General features: G+C 52.4%; 1 protein-coding gene across 4 annotated transcripts in view; it reads right to left on the bottom strand.

Annotated features, from left to right (window-relative positions):
* Positions 1-19651, bottom strand: part of HSPA12A (heat shock protein family A (Hsp70) member 12A) — a 111762-nt gene that overhangs the window by 49527 nt on the left and 42584 nt on the right. The window contains exon 1 of one of the 4 annotated variants that reach the window (XM_036335851.1): positions 4699-4898. The exons of the other annotated variants lie outside the window; for them this stretch is intronic. Coding sequence (XP_036191744.1) covers positions 4699-4741 — 43 coding nt within the window. The 5' untranslated portion in view covers positions 4742-4898. Of the gene's footprint in view, positions 1-4698; positions 4899-19651 lie in introns of those variants that run through there. 4 annotated transcript variants of the gene reach the window in all.

Genomic DNA, 19651 nt, shown 5'->3' with positions numbered 1-19651 from the left:
ATTATGCACAGAGATAATAAAGAAGCTTTCTCCCTTCCCAAAGAGGCCTGTTTATGCTATGAGGAGATCTCGCCCCCACAAGATTGAGTCATCACTCAAAGCCTTGTTGGAATCAGAGCCGAATCTCTTCTGGCATTGACTGAGCCCCGCTCACACCCCCCACCTGCTTCCTCCCACTCCTGAGCATCCACGCAGGATGTAGATGCCATTCCCCACTGCTGTGCTCCCTCATGGCTTGCTGAACGATATTCAGTCAACACACAATCAGTACTGAGTACCTACTGTGTGCCGTTACTAAGAGTATGGTCACCCTAACCGGTTTGGCTCAGTGGATAGAGCGTCGGCCTGCAGACTGAAGGGTCCCGGGTTCGATTCCAGCTAAGGGCATGTACCTTGGTTGCGGGCACATCCCCATTGGGGGGTGTGCAGGAGACAGCTAATCGATGTTTCTAATTCTCTATCCCTCTCCCATCCTCTCTGTGAAGAATCAATAAAATATATTAAAAAAAAAAAAAAGAGTATGGCCATAAAGACACAGTTCCTGCCCTTGTTGGAAGAGGCATTGAGAGAAAGAGCAAAAGTTTTTAGGCTCCAAGATTAATTCACATGCCAACTCAAGCATTCATTAGCTGGGTGATTTGATTCTTTGGCTCGGCACGTTTCCAAATTTCTCAAAGGCCTTGACTACCTCATCAGCAACATGGGGTGATGACACCAACCTCATAGGTTTGTTGGAGGAGTCAATGGGATTTATGCACATAAAACGGAAACATCGTGCACTCCATGAACACGAGTTGAGATTTCCAACAACAAACAGTCGGTTACAGAGGCTTTGGAACCACACAGGCAGACTCTCACTCAGATGGATGAGTCCAAGAAGGCTTCCTGAGAAGTGATACCTCACCCGCGTTTTGAAGGGTGAGTAGGAGTTTGCTAGAGAAAGGGAGGATGCTCCTGGCAGGGGGAACTGCATGAGGACCAAAGGACATCACAGGACACCACAGTGGCAGGGGTCACAGCTGCAGAGGCAGGTGGACACGGAAGTGGGTCCCGTGGCCAGAGCCCTAACCAGCGATGAGCATCATTTTGACTTCTTCTTGGCCAGCTTGGGAGCCATGTCCAGCACCCACTCACTTCCGAGTGTAGTTTGGTGACCTCAGGGAAGTCGGGCAGGCACATTCTCTCTGTTAGTCATGTACTCATCCATTCAGACATTCAATAAAGTTCTCTGTGGGACTGTGACCTCCTGGGCCTGTGCTAGGAGAGGGTTGGCCACCTCCTAGCCCTCATTCGGCTCGTCTCCAGTTGTGCCACACTGGCTTGGCAGCTTTCCTCTTGGTGAAATGGGGTAACAGGGCCTCCCTCAGAGTCGTTCATTCGTTAACAAATGTGGCTAGGGATAAATGAGTCATTCAAAACTTTCATATTTTAGCATAAATTAAGTCCTCAATCAACATCCGTGTTTAAAATGCTTATTTTTATTATGATTAACTGCCAGGATGATAAGAATCCCAGCTCCCAGACCCAAAGTAATGCTTACAGAGGCATCTCCACCCCAGGCAAACACCCCTGCCTGCTGTTCCTCACCGTACCCCCACCTGGAGCAAATTACTACGTTTGCACTACCCAAAGGTACCCTGACTACAGCACCTTAGGAGCTAGCCCAACCTGACCCACCCCTTGCTCTCCCCATCCCCACCCCAGTTCATCGCATCCTTCTAGGGCTCTATGCATCAACCAACCCAGGCCCTGGTGGGGTCAAGGCTGAAGGTCATCTCAGCCTTTGCTGTTCAAAGCTCCAGAGATGAAAAGGTGGCCCTTTGGATTTTGTTAATTAGCGAATTTAAACATTCTATTAAGGAAATCTACAAGCAAATAAAAACAAATGGAACGGTGATGAACTGCCCAGCTTCCACAACTACCAATATCCTGCCGCCCTTGTTTTGTGGCATCTCCCCCGACTCCCCCCCCCCCAAACACTTGATGTGTTGGGGGGAATTTTATGGCCCATCTTTCTGGCACAACCCAGCACTCGGGCCTCCCACTGCTCACAGGTCCCAAGTCAGTTCGATACCTGTGGCCCTCATCCTTTTGCACCAAGAGCATCCTTGAAATAATCCCGGGAAGAACAGCCTTTTTAAAAATATATATTATCTTCACTGACTTCAGAGAGGAAGAGAGAGAGGGAGAGAGAAACATCAATGATGAGAATCACTGATCGGCTACCTCCAGCACACTCCTCACCCCCCCCCCCCCCCCCGCACACACACACTGGACACACACTGAAGCCCGGGCATGTGCTCTTGTCCAGAATCAAACCCAGGACCCTTGAAACCACGGGCCGACGCTCTATCCACTGAGCCAAACCAGCTAGAACAGCCATTTTTAAGTGCCTAATAGCATGGCAATCCTGGCCATAGTCACAGGGTTATACAGGGTGGTGGTGAAGGACCGGACCCCTGGATTCAGATGGCCTGGGTCTGAATCAATACTTCCTAGACACATGACCTTGGATAGGTCATTCAACCCCAGTTTAGATTTCCTACCCAGTAAAAGGAGAATGCTGGTAACAGGTTTTTTGTGAGGCTTTAAAAAATAAAAGATTGCATGTTCACTTGTCCAGCACGGAACATGCAATGAGGAAACCTTAGATGTGTCAGGTAGTGGGGAGCAGGCTCTGCTCCTATGAGATATGATTAATATCTCCCACTTCATAGATGGAGGGATGGGAGCCCAAGGAGAAGCAGTGAGTTGCCAGGGAGAGCTTGTTCTGTGTCCCAAGTCCCTGTGCCAGGAATTCTCACAGGCTGCCTTGAACTCCAGATCCCTGGGAGTGAAGAAATGTTCTAGAACAGACACAGGCGAGCGGTGGCAGGTGGCCCAGCACATCCAGCATGCATCCTCATCTTGGATGGCGAGTGCCCCAGTGTGTGTGCCTGTGTGTGTGTGTGTGTGTGTGCGTGTGTGCGTGTGTGCGTGTGTGTGTGTAGAGCAGGGGTGCTGAATTCCATTTACAATACAGAAGGGTGTCTGAGGGTGCCCATCCCTGCTCACTCTTCTGACCTGACAAGTCCTGTGGCCAACCTTGCATTTGCTACAGCCACTCACTATCCCAGCGTGAGAGGCAAGAAACTATTTCACTAACTCAAGCTTCAGCGATTTGTAATTTTCGGCAATTCAGGCACCCCTCCCTATCATTCTAATTTTTTTTTTTCCAAAGTAAAGGAAAGGGGGGGCGGGAATGAATCTTTTCAGTTGCTGAGTGATGTTCAGACAAAGACAGCCTCCAGCCCGTTGCCCTGTTTGCTAGATGGGGTGGGGGTGGGGGGGCAAGGGGGGTGGGGGGTGGGGAGAGGGGGGATGTCAGATTTGGGATGTGTGTTAAAGCACTGCTGGGGCTCTTGGCCTGGGCTCCCCAAGGTTCCTCCCATGAGGGAGCCAAGTCAGGATCTCCCCACCCCTCCCTCGCCCCCTCCCCCACCACTGCAGTGCGTGTGGGGCGGCACCTCCCAGATCCTAGAACAATGGGCTGGGGAGGGGGCCGGTGCCACTGGAGCCGGTAAAGGGCGGGACCTAGACCACAGACAGCGGGACAGCTCGATGCCCACGGTAGCTGTGCTGCCGTGACTCAGTTTCCCCAGCTCTGGGGTCCCTGCAGAGCCAGACGCACCTTTCCTGGATGACTTTCCCTTTCCTCCGGGCATTTTAATGTCATTCTCGATAAGCAACCGGTCCTGTGGCTCCGGGGGAGCCTGCGGTCACTCTCCGCTGCAGCGGCTGCTCCCGCCACGGTCGGTCCGGCAGGTCGGGGACGCCCGGTGCCTCCCTGCGCCCAACTTTCCCCACGGGGGACCCACAGTCCTGGCCAGCGAGTCCCCTCGGCGGGCGAAGCCATGATTTACAACCCCACTCCGGGAGCTGCTCCCCGCTTTCCCGGCTCCCAGGTCCTCCTAGCTCCTCACCCTTCCCCCACCCCATCTGAGCCTTCGCCACGCTCCCCAAGAAAGCGGCCCTGGAACAGCCGCAAAACCCGCAAAACCCGAGTGTCCGTCCTGTGCCCTGGGCACTGCCTTGCTCCCCACGCCCGCCGGGGCGCAGAGGGAACTGGGGAGCCCGGCCGCGGCGCCCCTCTTCAGCCCCGTGAACCCCTGGGGTTGGGCGTGGAGGGGCATGGGATGCAGTTTGGATCGGAGCTGCAGTCCCCACTCCGGGCTCGCAGGACCGATCGAGGCAGGGTGAGGGAGGGGCCGTCCAAATCTTTGACTTCCCACTGGCTCCCCGCAACCTCACTGAGTCGCTGGGGACGCGAGACCGCCCCGCGGCCAGCCCTTCGCGGGGTGAGTGAGGGAGCCGTCCCGCACGGCGCGCCGGGGAGGAACAAGGTGGCGGGTCGCACCCCGACTCGCACCGGCCCCGCAGTCGGCGCCTCCCCGCGGCGAGGACCGCCAGGGCGTCCGGGTGGGGGCTGTGGTCCCCGCCGCAGTGGCCGCACCCCGGCCGGGAGCAGAGCGCGAGCCCCGCGGGCCGCCTCCGGCCCCGGCCCCCCAGCCCCGCCGTGGCGCGGACCCCGGCCCCACCAATGGGGCAGGAGGGGCGGGGGCCCCCACTTCCCCGCGGCCAGCGAGGGAGCCGCAGGGCCCGGGCCGAGCGAGCCTCGTCCCCCGCGGCGCGCCCCGCCAGCCGCAGGACCGCACTCACCCCGGGGCCCTGCGTCGCCTCCCGCCGCCTCCTTGTCCGCCATGCTCGGCAGCCCGGCCCGCGAGGGGGGCCTTGGGAGCAGCGCCCTGCGGGTCCGGGTCGGGGTCCGGGTCCGGGTCCCTGTCCGCGTCCCGGGCAGCGCTCCGCCGGGTCCGAGTCTCCGGCTGCAGGAGCGCCGCTCTGACGCCGCCGCGGCAGCAGCCCGGCTCCGCCCCGCCCCGCCCGGGCCCGCCCCGCGCCCCGCCCCCACCCCCCACCCCCCGCCCCCCGCCCCCACCCCCCACCCCCCCAGCCCGCCCGCAAGGAAAGGCATCGCCGGCCTGGCGGAGAGTCCGCGGGCCCCCTAACCTGCCCCACCGAAGCCGAAGCCGGCCCCTCCTCTCCCGGGCGCACCGCGGAGCGGCCGTGGCGGGGCTGGTGGCGTGGCCGGTGCTCCCTGGCTCGCGAGCCGCTGCTGGCGCGCAGGGCGCACGGCTCCGGGAAGAGCTGGGCTTGATTTCTGGCCCCCGCGGCCCCCGCCACGCATCCGCCCTACGGAATCGCAGGGGACCGACGCCCTGCAGCGGGCACCGCACGCACACCCCACTGTCCTGGGAGCCTGCTCCGGGCGCCACCAGTTTATTCCCCCCCCACCCCCCGCAACACACACACCCCATCCCCACACAAGGGTCCCAAAGGAACGGTCAAGGGCCCGCGCGCGCACAAGCGGAACACGGTGCGGCCAGTTCTCAGGCCGCTGGACGCCCAGAGGCCGACCGCCTCCCAGCCGCCTGCGGGACTCCATGGCAACTCGGGAGACCTGAGGTGCTAGCAGCCGTGGTTGCCTCCAGCCTTCCTTCCATATATGGGCTCCCACCCGGCCCCCGTCAAAAGTCTGAGAATAAGGACATGAATAATGCAGTGCTTCAGCGATCGATGATCCATCCTCCCTGTCCTATGGCTCCGCCACACGCGCGCCACCCGCACCAGTGTCAGCTGTGCAACTGAAGAGGCAATCAGTGCGGTGATAGGAACGGAATAACCACTGTTACTCGGCCTTCCAGTGCGCCTGGCACCATCTAAGCGCCTAAGAGCCTTATCTCTTTCTCTGCATAACTAAGAGGTGGGGACTAGCAGTCCCCATTTTGCAGATAAGGAAACTGAGGTTTGAGAGAAATAAGTGATGATCCCCAGAACACACACAGCAGGTGAGTGGCCAAGCTGGGATCCCCACTCAAGCCATAACCTCCCTCATTCCCTGAGATGGGCCACAGCTCCCAGAGGGCACCTAGGGGAGACTTCACTGCCGCTGGATATAGAGGAGGGGCTGGGCCTAGGCTGCCGGGAAAGGCCAGAGACCAGTCTCTACTCAGGAAGTAACTGCAAGGTGATGAGTTAAAAGGACAAACTTGTCTTCTATCTGCCAGCATTAAAAATCCCCAAAACAGCCCAGCCCCGGGGGCTCGGTTGGAGCGTCATCCCGCACACCAAAAGGTTGTGGGTTGGACCCCCAGTTGGGGTGCGTACAGGAGGCAACAGATTGATGTTTTTCTCTCTCTCTAAATCAATCTTTAAAAACCAACATATCCTCGGGTGAAGATTTTTTTTATATCCCAAACGTACAGTCTGTGGGCAAGTAACTCTTTGAGCCTTTAGTATCCTCATCTGTGAAATGGGTGCAACAGTAGACACCCACATAATACTAAAGATTAGATGAAAGGATGCATATGAAACATGCTTTGCTTGGGGTCTGGCACACGGTAGTCAGTCCAAAAAGTACCAGATCTGATTAAGTCTCAGACTCCTTTTCAACAGTGCACAATGGCCAGTTAATGGTGCACAATGGCCAGTTGTGCCGAGCAGTAGGGGCAAATGGTGTGGGACACTCCCAGAGTGGAGAACAGTATTTTCCACCGAGTGCCCTCTCCCTCCCAAGGCTGCTTGCTTGCTGAGACATCACCCCACCGGCTCAGAGGCAGAGCCAAGAGATGGCCTGGCAGGAGAAGGGGTAAGGCAGTTGCCCAGGTGACAGCCTGGCTGAGCAGGCTCAGGACGGAGAGGGCAAGAGCAGCCCAGGCCCTCCATCACCCCTATAGCTGCCTGTCTGGTTCTGTGCTATATCCCCACCGAGTAAAGCTGGCCAGGCCGAGGCTGCATGGATTGGAACACGAGAGGGCAGGGCAGGGCAGCCACCCACAGTCTGGCCTTTGAACACAGTGTCACATGGACACATGCCTGGGCAGTCAGGCCAATAAGAAGCTTTTTAATAAACACAGTTCTGATCAAGTCCCTCTTATGCTCAAAACCATGCCAGGCTTCCCTCCTCTAAGGGAAAGAGCCCTAACTCTTTAGTGGGACTCTCAGCACCTTTGACAATAATGAGCCCCAGCCTGCCTCTCCACAGTCTCCCTCCCAGAAGCCTCCCTCCACCAGCCTTCCTCGGCCACAGTTACCAGCGCCTGTCTCCGTGTCTGGCACCTCCTTCACCTCCCTCCTCTACCTGCCCACATCCAGGCATCCTTCAGGGCCGCCAGCTCAGGGGAACCTAGGACACCGCCCCACGCCAAGGTTTCCATGGTACTCTGCACACCCACACACCTCTCTTCACTCCTCTCCTCCCACGACCTGCTACCCAGGCAGTTTGGCACTGGAGGCTCTGCTGTCTATCTGCGGGGAGGCCCATCTCCATCTCAGGCTGGACCTTCCTCCTGGGCTCCAGGCCTCCAGAGAGTCTCCCCAGGGGGCCTCCCAGTCCCTCCCACTCAACCAAAGCCCAGCTCATCCTCTCCTGGCCTCCCTGCTGGTGATCGGATCTCGGTAAAGGGAATACCACCCGCCAGTTGCCAAACCACGTGCCTGGGAATCAGCGTTCACTCCTCCCTCTATGTCCATCCAAGTTCAATCTCCAAGTCAAGTGCTGCCCATTGACCTTGGAAATCTCCTCTGCATCCTCACGACCACCATCCTGTCCAGACCCCATCATCTCTCACTGCCTGCTCGTCTGCAGGGCCCCCTCACCGATCTCCTGGCTCCTGTCCTACCCCCGGCCCCTCACCACATGCGTTCTTTGTGAATCGGGTCTGCCCCTGCCCACCTCTCTGGCTCCATCCCTCCCATCCACCCCGCCTCAGTGCTGGGATTTCAAATACCTTAAACCCTGTTTGATGTTTGGACCACTCCTTTCCGGGTCCAGCCACCACCAGCAACCTGGAGAACTCACATGGACCACACACTCCCAGAAGCCTTCCCTGAAGCCCATGCTGGTCTGGGTGCCTCTTTTCAGGGTCCTCATGGCACCCTGTCTCTCCCCATCAGGTCCTGACCCCTAGCGTCAAGACATTGGCCTTGGAGGCCGGTCAGAACCAGCAGGGAGCCTGCAGCCCCGCCCTCCTGCTGCTGCAGCAAAAGGGCCTGGGCCCACCTGCCCGGTCCGGTCCACACCCGCCCGCCCCCTGCCAGCACAGTGACACTGAGGAGGATGGGCGGGGACATTCAGCCTGTGCTGTGGGCAGAGGGCAGACAGATTTGATTGTTAGGAAACATGAAAGGCAATGGGTTCGCCCTCATGGCTTCAATAATAACCGTCACGATGATTAAGAATCGCCCTGGGGAGCACACACTCGGCCAGGTCTCACCTGGTTCTCACGGAGGCCCTCTCGTTTCACCAGGAGAGGGTCTCAAGGGAAGCACAGGAAGGCTGAAGCCCTGCCCACTTCCTCCGGCATCAGCAGCAGGGCTGGGACTCAAGGCCAGGCCCTTCTCCTGTCACTCAACGTGAGCGAAGGGCTCCCACCCTGGAGGCCTACAGTCCCTTCCCCAACAGGAGCCAGAGTGAGATCACGTGGCTTCTCTACTATCAGTTCCCACATGAGTCGGCCTCCCGGTGCCTCTTGACGCTCACCCTTGCACTCTCCCTCCTTCAAGCCAAAGCACACACAGGTCACCCATCTGAACGCACCAAATCTGGTCCCACCTCAGGGCCTGGAACACATTCCCCAAGGGAATCACGCGGCAGAGACGGAAGGAAACTGAGGCGCCGCCTTGTTAATTTACCAAAGAAGTCAGTGGCTGAGTCAGAATCCGCACCTGGACGGTCCCATCTCAGCAGAGCACCCAGCTCTGTCCTGCCCCACGGAGAGCTGGGCAGCAATGCGACCCAGTGCCCAGACCAGCACCTGGCACAGGGCGGGGCCTCAAGAAACACTGAAGGAATGAAAACCACCTAATTGGAATCACAGCTGACAGAGCACCTCACACCTCTGCTCGCACCTGACTCATAAAACACTCGGCGGGAAGCCTCCCTGTCTCCCACTTTTTCGGGATGAGGGAACTGAAGGCGGGTGAGAGTCCCCCACCTGGGCCTGAGGTCGTCACTCTAAGGCAGTGATGGTGAACCTATGACACGCGTGTCAGAGGTGACACGCGAACTCATTTTTTTGGTTGATGTTTCTTTGTTAAATGGCATTTAAATATATAAAATAAATATCAAAAATATAAATCTTTGCTTTACTATGGTTGCAAATATCAAAAAATTTCTATATGTGACACGCCGAGCTCAAAAGGTTCGCCATCACTGCTCTAAGGGGCTGCTTTAAGCCAGTCCGTTCTTTAAAGCTTGTGTTTTATTTTAAAACTGCATGTACATTTTGCATCCTGACCACTGTAGCCAGTTCCTGATGCCACTCATATATCTGTAGGGTTTTTTCTAAACAAAACTAACACTTTACATTTCTATTACTTGTTTTTAAAATGTCTTGTGAACAATTTTTAAGCATCCACAACAGGAAAGAGAGAGAGAGATAATGAACCCTCAGACACCCATCACCCAAGTTACTTAATTTTTAAAAATCAAATTTACTGTGAAATTGCCTCTCCTATAGGAAGAAATCACAGGAGCCATCATTAAATGTGGAAATTAAATGCTCATTTAATTTTTACATCGCTCCCTCTGAGAAATACAAACTAATATTCAGACGGGGACGTTAAGGAGGGTGAGGCCCAGTCACTGCTGGGAGTTAGAAGGGGCAGAGCCAGGAGTCGCCCAGACTGGCCAGTTACTGAAGCATGAACTTCACCTCTAGGCCCCCCATTTGTACAATGCGGATAAAAATCATATTTTCCCCCCAGGACTGGAGGTGAAGTACGACCTCTAAAACAAGTCAAGGACATGGGTCCACGCCCTCTTTCTTTTATACCTGAGCTTTGCATTAAAGTTGCACTGTTTCCAGAAGCTTCCCACTCCAGGTGAGGGAGGACACATGGTCCTCCCTTCATCCTTTCCCTCATCCGTTCTCATTCTTTCTCTCATAGACGTGTGCAGGCCTCTCACTGCGCTGGGACACGAAGTCTAGCCAGACGTGGACCCAGCCCTCAAGGAGCCCCCAGCCTCAGTGGAAAGGAGAGAAGCAGACAGGCATAACCATATGCAAGGCAGACCTTGAGCCACACCCAGGCTTGCAAAACCTATTAGAAGAATGCTCTCGGCCTCACCTACCTCTGTCTCTCCATCAGCAGCATAGAGCAAGGTCCTGGAGGGTAGGGGGCAGGGAGCAGAGGGACTAAGGGGTGTGGGTTTGGGAACTGGATCAAGCTTGGGTTTGAATCCCAGCTCCACTCCTTCCTAGCTGTGTGGTCTCGGGTGAGTCACCCACCCTCTCTGGTTCACTTATAAAAGTGGGTTGATAACACCCACACAGCAGAGCCCTTGGAGCATTACAGTCGTTAATGCTTAAACCCGTTTCTTCAATCAAGGAAGCTTGCCACCAGCTGGCCACTGCCACCAGCTATTACTCATCACCGGCTCCAGTAACAAAGCCCAGCCCCTGAGCGAGGCCGAAGCTTTGCAAGAGGGTCCGACGTTCCCAGGAGGATGTTTCTCTTAACTAATCTCTCCTTGGAGAGTCTGTAAATTTGGAAAATAAATAAAATAAAAGATAAAACTTCTCAGCCTTCCCTACTCAGCTGGGCAAGGGGTGTCAGCCGCGTGTGAGAAGAACAGTCTGGTGGTCAGTGGAGCGAGGACAAAGACGCCCTGTTGTTCCCAGCCCCGTGCTGGCACCCGTTCCCTGATCCTGCAGCAAACCCACGGGCAGTGAGGCTGGGGTGGCCGGAGTGAAAGCTTCAGACTCAGGCCCCCTGGTCCTGGCTAGCCGCTCCCCGGGGCCTCCTCCCGGGTTGTTAAGGACCAGGAAGGACACCTGGCACAGGCAGGCACTTGGTTAACGTGGTTACCACTATGTCAGTAGTGGGACAAGCACCCGACTGGTCTCAGGAACCCTGGGTCAGGCTCTGCCACATACTGCTGTGTGGCCTTGGGCAGGTCACCCAGCCTCTCTGATGCCCAGTCTCCCCATTTGTACAATGCGGACAAATAGCCTGTTTATCCCCCCCACCCCCCGCCCCAACCTCCCGCCTGTCACAGATCTGGAGCGGAATCCCAGCTTTGCCCTTCTGAGTCTGTGATCTTAATTGCTCTGAGCCTTACTTTCCTCATCTGTGAGATGGGAATGATTTTTGCACCCGCCTCCCCGTGCTGCCGTGAAGATGAAATGAGGCCATGTGTGCGGAATGCCTGGCTCAGGGCTGGCACATAATAAGGGCTCAGTGATAGAGATGGATGCTCCGAGGGGAAGGACTGTAACACTGAGATTCCTCATCATCGCCATCACCATCATCATCGTCACCGTCATCATCCATTCCTTTCTGTGTCTGCTTATGTTATGCTGAACAATAAGCCCAGCTCTGGACTTGGGGTGCTTCATTTCACCTTCCCAAGAGAGCAGGCCTCAGGCACAGGATGGGGAACAGCCCCTCTGGACGGCTCCGTGGGTCGCCGAGCCAGGCCCCACCTGACAGGTGTCTGCTACTTGCAATTTAGTCGCAATGGCTTCACAGCCAGGTGATGGCCCAAAACTGCTCCCCAAAGCCTCCCCACGCTGACAGGGAGGTGGGAGGAAGAGGAGGAGGAGGAAGCAGGCTCCTCCATAATAAGCCTGCACCTGGACAGCCTGCACCTGTAAAATGGGGAGAAACACAGTCCCCGAACCTGGCTCACCATGAGGCTGGGACGTGCTAAGGCCCGGGTAAAGTCAGAGGGTGTTATTTATCTTACCCCCTTCCCCCAAAAAGTTTTCCATTTTCTTCATTTACTATTTTCTCTGGTGTCTTCATGAGGTTCTAAGGTTGAAGCAAGAGGAGACATTTGTTAAAAATCACAATGTTAAGCTTAAAAAATTAAGTTTCTGTTTTTTAGAGTCAAAGCAAGTTGAGGATATAAAGGACTATGGATGAAGAAATCAGTGGCATAAGGTGATCCAACCAGCGTAAGAATGTGTGTGTGTTTCTCAAAGACCAGAGCTAAATACACGAAAGTCACAGAGAAATATCACCAAGAAGAATCTAAACAGTTACACAAGGACATGAAAAGTCGTGCACCTTGTCAGTACCGCATACTCGTACGCATGCGGTGAAACTCTTGTTCAATGGGGTAAATTAGAAAACCAGGCAACAACACCATGTAATGATGACACGATTGTGTTTAGAGCTATCCTGTCACACCTACGCAGATAACGCCATCATTAACTAAGTCGCTTCACACTTGGGGAAATCATATGGGAATATTCAAAACACTGTGATCAATTAACCCTTCTCTTAGAAATTATTCTATGCCAACGGGAAAGACTCTCATTATCCATATATTATTGAATGTTATTTCATGCAAGGAGTACAACTGAATAAAATGACGAATATGGAAATGTCCCAATATGACGTGAAAAGAGGCTGGAAAAGTATGTGCACATAATGAGCGGCGCCACTAAAACGGAGCCGCACGTGGACAGGCGCTGGACAGCAGAAACATCAAGTTGGGCTCAGTGAAGGGAAAGCGAGGGAGGCTTTAGTCCTTTCCGATCCCCTTTAGGGCTGTATCCATTTTTTCTCTCTCCCTCTTCCTCTAAACTCGGCCAGGAGATGGCCCCTCGCCTCCTGGCAGGGCGGGGAGCTGCCTCCCGCCTCCACCACTACTTCCGCTGCCTCTCGCCATTTGATTTGGTTCCTAAATCCTGTGACTGTTTCTCCAAACTGCAGCTCTCAAAACAAACTGGCGGGTGCGTGAGATCAGAAGGCCAACAAGCTCCAGCAAATACCTCATCAGAGCAAACACATTCCACTATGTGCTGGGGCCAAGGAATTGCACATTCGGACACGAAATGTCAGGCCCCACAGAAGGCCCCCTGAGGAGCTGTCCGTGAGCCCAGAGCCACCGCCCTCCTCCTACTTGCTGTGGTCAAGCTCACTCTACCCCCGTCACAAGGCCTGCGGCCACCCCTCAGCCTCTCCTGGGTCACATGCCCCTTTGGGAATCGGACAAGTGCTCAGAATTCGCAAACCATTTTGAAGAGTTCATAGATCTAGGTGGTGGGAGTTCCTTTCCTTCTTTCCTTCCTCCCTCCCTTCCTTCCTTCACTTATTTATGCACTAAAATAAGCATGTGCTAAGGGCATACTATTGTACCAGGCCAGGAGGATGGTGGGAAAGCATAGCCCCCGCCCTGAAGACCTGACTCTGGGGATAGACAGAAAACAAAAAATACAACTTCCAGTGACTTGCGGTTGGGCTGGTCCAGGTACCAAGCGCCAATATCAAGAGGTAATGTTTACTGAGCACTTACTAGAGGGCAAGGACATCTCTAGGCCCTCTGAGCCTATATGGAGCACATAACTCATTATGGATTACTGTGAGTGGTGTTTAATCCACTTCATCTCCCAGCATCCTTGGAGGAAGGAAATAGTATTATCTTGTTACAGATGAGGAAACTGAGGGAAAGAACAATTGGACATTGTGACTTTTTCAAGGCCAGTCAGCAAAGACCTTAGAGACCTGGGATCCCACCCGCACTCAGGCTGGTGACCAAGCCACCTCCGTCTGCGTGGCTCACCCCAGGCAGAGGGGGCTCTCCATGCAGACAGGCGCATGGTGTTGTGGGTGAGGCCTGTGACCCTGTGCTGGGCTCATAGCGGGAGCCTCGCCGGGAGAAGCAGCCCTCCCGTGGGCTGACCCTTCTAGGTTCTGAGTGACAGGGCCCAGATGGGGAACTGCTCCCTTAGGACCCCACTGAGTCCACCTGTGTGGACAGCCCGGCTCCTCCCGCCGGATCACCCACCCTCCCTGCAAACACCCCTTCCTTCCAACAGCAAAGGGTGACAGGGAGATTCGGAGTTAGACTCACCACGTGCACACACACTGGATGAGGGTGCACACAGACAAAGTCCATTAACAGACAGGCTGTCTTTTAGGCTAAAACCAGGGAGAAAGAAAGGCAGTGGACAGAGGTCCAGTCACAGTCCAGGCCCAGGGTCGATATCCTGCTGTGTGACTTTGGCATTTCTTGGTACCTCAGCTTCTACATCTATGATATGGGGGTAATAACTGTACCTGCTTTACAGGAATGTTATGAAGATCAAATGGGTTAATGCATGTGTGGAGAACAGTGGCTGGCACATAGTAAGTGCCAATAAATGTCAGATACTATTGATTATAGACTGAGTGATAATATGAATATATTCACCTATCCAGATAAATGCAAATCAGATACATGTATTATCTACAACATGCAGTGAAAAACTGGAAGGGAAGACGCAAACATATTAATAGTGGCGATCTCTGCATAGTAAGATCATGAGTGATTTTTTTCATTACTTCTCTTCCCCCCTTTTTAAACAGATACAGGGTGGGACAAAAGTCGGTTTACAGTTCCTCATATGGAAACTAACACAATCATTAACTAAAAATAATAATACAAGAATAAACTCTGTTTCAAATACTCACAACTGTAAGTATTGCCCCACCCAATATGTTTTTCTTTTATAATCAGAATAAAATCAATAGGGAAATCTTTAAAATCAACAAAAGTGAGACAGGTGGTTAGACAGAGGATGGGATGAGAAAGGCAGGCCTCAATGCTGGGGTCTAGCACCACGAAAGGGAGGGGGGCCTGGATTTGTGGATTTTGGTCTCTTTGGAAACCTCCACCCAAGTCATTCTTCAAATCGATGCCCAAGTCCCATCTTCTGAGAATGTTGCTAATTCTGCCCCTTCTCACCCCACACTTGGTCCTTTTCTCTGCACATGCGCAGGCCTCCTCGAGGCACTGCCTTACAACTTCAGTGGCCAGTTATGGCCCACCCACTATGCACCAGGTCCTGAGATGGCCTCTTTAGTGGGCGATCTCTTATATCTGGTCCAGAGGGAGAGGATGACTTGCCCAGGGCTCCTCTTACTAGACAGCTCCACGCTACATAGTAGAAGTCAGGGGTTACTGGAATATGGTTGGGGGCCATGAGAGGGAGTTTCTATTTCCTGATTATAATCCTTCTTGTGCAGAATTTCAGTGTCAACTGGGTGTAAGTGTGCTTGTGTGGACATGTGTGCATATGTGTGTGCGAAAAAGGGGGAGAGAGAGGAGGAGAGAGAGGAGATATTTATAAAATATTTTTTCAGACTCTGAGAATAGATAGCAACACTTGCTTGAGTGTTTCAAAGAATCAGAGAAACTGAATTTAAAGTCAAAAAACTAAGGGGATGGACTCAGATGAGTAGAAAAGAGAAGAGTCTGACCCTGTGTTCAGGATGAAGGCCCAGGCTGATTCTAGATCCTTGCTCCTCAGCACAGAATCCTGGGAGTTCAGGGCAGAAGGCACTTTGGAGGGACTTTGTTAAAACCTTCTGCTCCAGGCAGAGACCCCTTCTCCTGCAGCCCCGACAGCCAGCTTGTTAAAACACCTCCCTGGACGGTACCTGAGAGCTCGGATAGCACATTCCCCCATCTCTGAGTGGTGTCAGCAAGCTCTTCCCCTCATAGTTGAAATGTCTTCTCCATCGTGTCAGAGCCTAAAGCTTAGAACCTGGGATTTAGAGAATCTGACAGACTGGATTCCCAGCAACCCTCTGACTAGCTGGTGTGATCTTGGGCCAGTCACTGGGCATCTCTGGGAGCCTTTGCCTTGCCCCCAGCTCAGACAAGCCCGTCCTTTCCTCTCTAGCTGGTTTGTCTCTATGCTCAGCTGTGATCTGCGTACGTGTGCCCTGCGCCACCTTAGGGACAGAGGTGTGTCAGAGTCACCTCTAACACAGCTGCAGGCTTAAGGCTGATGGTGACAGGGGTGACAGGGGACCAAAAGCTGCATCCTGTGTTGGGAGGGGTGGCATTACCAATTTAGTAATTCATCCTGAACCTATGCACAGTGGAAACTGGAGGCTTTTGAATGGATTTATTTTTTGCTATCTCATGGCACATGTGAGCCAGGAAGTCAATGACCTTTTAGCTCATATTTTTAAATAAAATACTTTCAAATGACACCAATAAAACATGATTGTTTTCAAACAACATACCAATAAGCATAAAAAAGAACATTAAAGTCTTCTGGGAACACACCACCCAGAGGTGACATTCTGAGGGTGGTCTCGCAGAACTCTTATGCATGTTACGTCGGTCTGTATAGCGTGATAGAACTCAGTCTCTCCAAGCCCACAGGGCCTGGCTTCCCAGAATCTGGGTGGAACTGTCCCCAGCCGGGTGGAGCTGGGGACCCTCCGTCCAGGGCTTTGGCCCTGGGCAAAGACAGAGCTGGCTCCTGTCCCAACTTGGGGCCATCTCCAGGCAGACACAAAGGGGTCATTTTTCTTTCCCTCGCGGACACAGTGTGCTCCGAACTGGGAGTTTTTCTGGGTTATGAGATTCAACTCAACTGGAAAAGATCATCTGAGGTTTCCCAAGAAAGTCAGATGTAAAGAGCCTACACTGAAGCTTTATTTTTGTCCAAAATAATCATGAATTATGAAAGCCATTGGGTGGAAGCTCAGGGAAACAGCAGGCTTTTGTGGAGAAAGAAAAAGCGTGGGTGAGATCTAGATGCTGATAAGACTGTTGAAAAGACTCTGAAAGGACCATTGAGTTTTGGGAAGGGCCCAGCGATGAGCCTCTCTCACTTCCCTGTATCATCTATGGGGCATTCCTGATGGGTAATCTGTGACAGAGGGCACAGATGAGTTGATGTTAGGATTTGCCCAGTGCCAGGGCTGTGGCTCACAGAACCCCCCAGAGGTCATCTGTCAAGGCTGCCAAGGAACTGATGAATTCCTTTATAACCCACTTTCATCCGATGGCACTACCCTACGGAAGCCATAACTACAAATGGATTTATACTTAGACCACAGTCCTACATCTAGGAATCTACCCACAAATACGAAATAACAATGCAAAAAGGTGGGATTGCTTGTAATTGCAAAATACTAGAAAAAAACACAAATAGTCACTCAGGGACTACTTGAATATAAACTATGGCACATCTATTCAAGGAAAGTCTATGTAGCCATGGAATGAAGAAAATCCCTATGAATTTACATGGAGCAATTTCCAGGATATATATTATTAAGTACAATAAGCCAAATACAAGAGCCTATACAATGTATCCTACATTTTGTGTAAGAAAGGGGAAATATTTATATAAATGTATGCTTAGTTTTGCAAAAAGAAATACAAGGGCAATAAACAAGAAGCTAATAAAAGTGTGGGACAAGGTGAAGAGGATGGCGGTGAGACATCTATGGACTTACCTTTCTACATAGTTTTGATTTGGAGTGCTTTATATACCCCAAAATAAATTAAATCTAAAGGATTTTTTAAAAGCAAACCCTAAACTTCACATAAATAGAAGCAAATCAATCTTATTGTGTATCCTCAGTGGTAGGTATGATATGATCACACAGAGAAAATCATTAATTCAAGTAAATTTGAACATAGTATTCTAACTATAGCTTTTAAAAAAATTTTAAATTAAATTTATTGGGGTGACATTGATTAACAGTATCATATAGGTTATATATCTTTAATATGACATTTTCTAATGATAAAAAGGACTACCTTGAACTTAATGTAGTAGGTTTATTGTTGGTAGACGTACTGGTGGCATAATTCTGAAACTATTTTTTTGTGTGGGTATTGAAGGATAGGACAAATGAACAAATATCTGATGTGGTTGGGGACCAAGGTTTTGACTATAAAGAGGGAAGATATAAATATCAATTGGGGAAGGTGAAGAAAAACTTATCTATATCTATAAAAGCCTAAGCAACTATTATGGTGGAAAGACTGGAACAACCAGTCGCCATGACGCACACTGAGCAGGCAAGCAGGTGAGCAGTTAGGGGTGAGCAGGCAGGAGGCAGGTGAGCAGTTAGGGGCGAGTGGTCCTGGATTGCAAGAGGGGTGTCTGACTGCCGGATGTCCGATTGCTGGGATTGGGCCTAAACAGTCAGAAATTTCCCGAGGGGTCTCGGATTGTGAGAGGGCGCAGGCCAAGCTGAGGGACCCCTTCCCCCGTGCACAAATTTTGTGCACCAGGCCTCTAGTGTTATTGTATTTGAATTAGGTATGTCGATGCATGCTTGTGGCTCGGTGGTTGGGTGTCAACCCATGAACCAGGAGGTCACAGTTCGGTTCCTGGTTGGAGTGCATGCCCGGGGATCGAGACTGCAACCAAAGTGCCTGCCCTTGACCAGGAATCCAACCTGCACCCCCTCGGTCCACAGACCGATGCTCTAACCCAGCGGTTCTCAACCTGTGGGTCACGACCCCTTTGGGGGTTGAACGACCTTTTCACAGGGGTCGCCTAAATACATCCTGCATATCAGATATTTACATTATGATTCATAACAGTAGCAAAATTACAGTTATGAAGTAGCAACAAAAATAATTTTATGGTTGGGGGTCACCACAACATGAGGAACTGTATTAAAGGGTCGTGGCATTAGGAAGGTTGAGAACCACTGCTCCAACCACTGAGAAAACCGGTTGGGGCCATAATAATATTTTTAAAAATGAAAGATGTTTATAGAAAAAGAAAAGAAGGGGCCTCGCTGGTGTGGCTCAGTGGCTGAGCATCGACCTATGAACCAGGAGGTCATGGTTTGATTCCCGGTCAGGGCGTATGCCCGGGTTGCAGGCTTGATCCCTGGTGTGGAGCATGCAAGAAGCAGCCAATCAATGATTCTCTCCCATCACTGATGTTTCTATCTCTCACTCCCTCTCCCTTCCTCTCTGACATTAATAAAATTCTATTAAAAAGAAAAGAGGAAAGAAAGACTAAAGGTATTTACTGGTGTTGGCTGTATTATTCTTGTAGTTTATCTGTAAGATTAAGAATTTTCAAGATTAAAACATGAAGGGGTCACTACGAAAATATTCATGTCTGGTGATGGATACGTTAACTAACCTACTTGTGGTAAACATTTTGCAATACGTTCATATATTAAATCATCACATTGTATACCTGAAACTTACCCACTATCATATGCCAATTATAGCTCAGTAAAACCAGGGGTGAAATAAAATATCCAATTTTTAAAACTTGAAGCAAAAAAGAAACATGAGCACAGGGAAGGCTGTACCAGTAAGATGCTGAGAAGTGGGTCGGGAGAGCCCCAGTAAGGTGATAGCGCTGGCTGGGGAGGGCTCGCAGGGTGACACCTCCCAGCTCTCTGCAGTCAGCCTTCTCCCTTGCTACAGAAATCAACTCATCCCGCCCTGCCTGGGTCTGTCCTGTTTCAGAACTGAAAGGCCTGCATCCCAAGAGCGCCCTCTGTCCTGGGCAAACCGGGAGGGTTGGTCACTCCAGCTGGGAGCCAACTGGCTGCTGGGCTGTAAAGAGCCAAAATGTGCTCAGGGTGAGACTGCACCCCCTCCAGACGCCACTGCCCAGACCCCAGCATCGGAGGGCCTGAGAAAGGGGCACTTCCTGCCTGGCTGCATCTTCACACAAGGCCCCCCACCCGCAGCCCCTCGGCATGCCTGCCGGACACCCCTGCACAAGACATCAAAGCCCCAGAGGTTCGGAAGGCCTGCAAATGGCATCACACAGTCACCCAGGTCGCCACTTCCTCTCGAGGCTCCATCAGCCTGGCCCGGCTCAGGGGAGTC

This window comes from Myotis myotis, unplaced genomic scaffold (genome assembly GCF_014108235.1).
Source record: "Myotis myotis isolate mMyoMyo1 unplaced genomic scaffold, mMyoMyo1.p scaffold_m19_p_15, whole genome shotgun sequence".
Classification (NCBI taxonomy): Eukaryota; Metazoa; Chordata; class Mammalia; order Chiroptera; family Vespertilionidae; genus Myotis; species Myotis myotis.
This window is presented reverse-complemented; position numbering and strand designations above follow the sequence as displayed.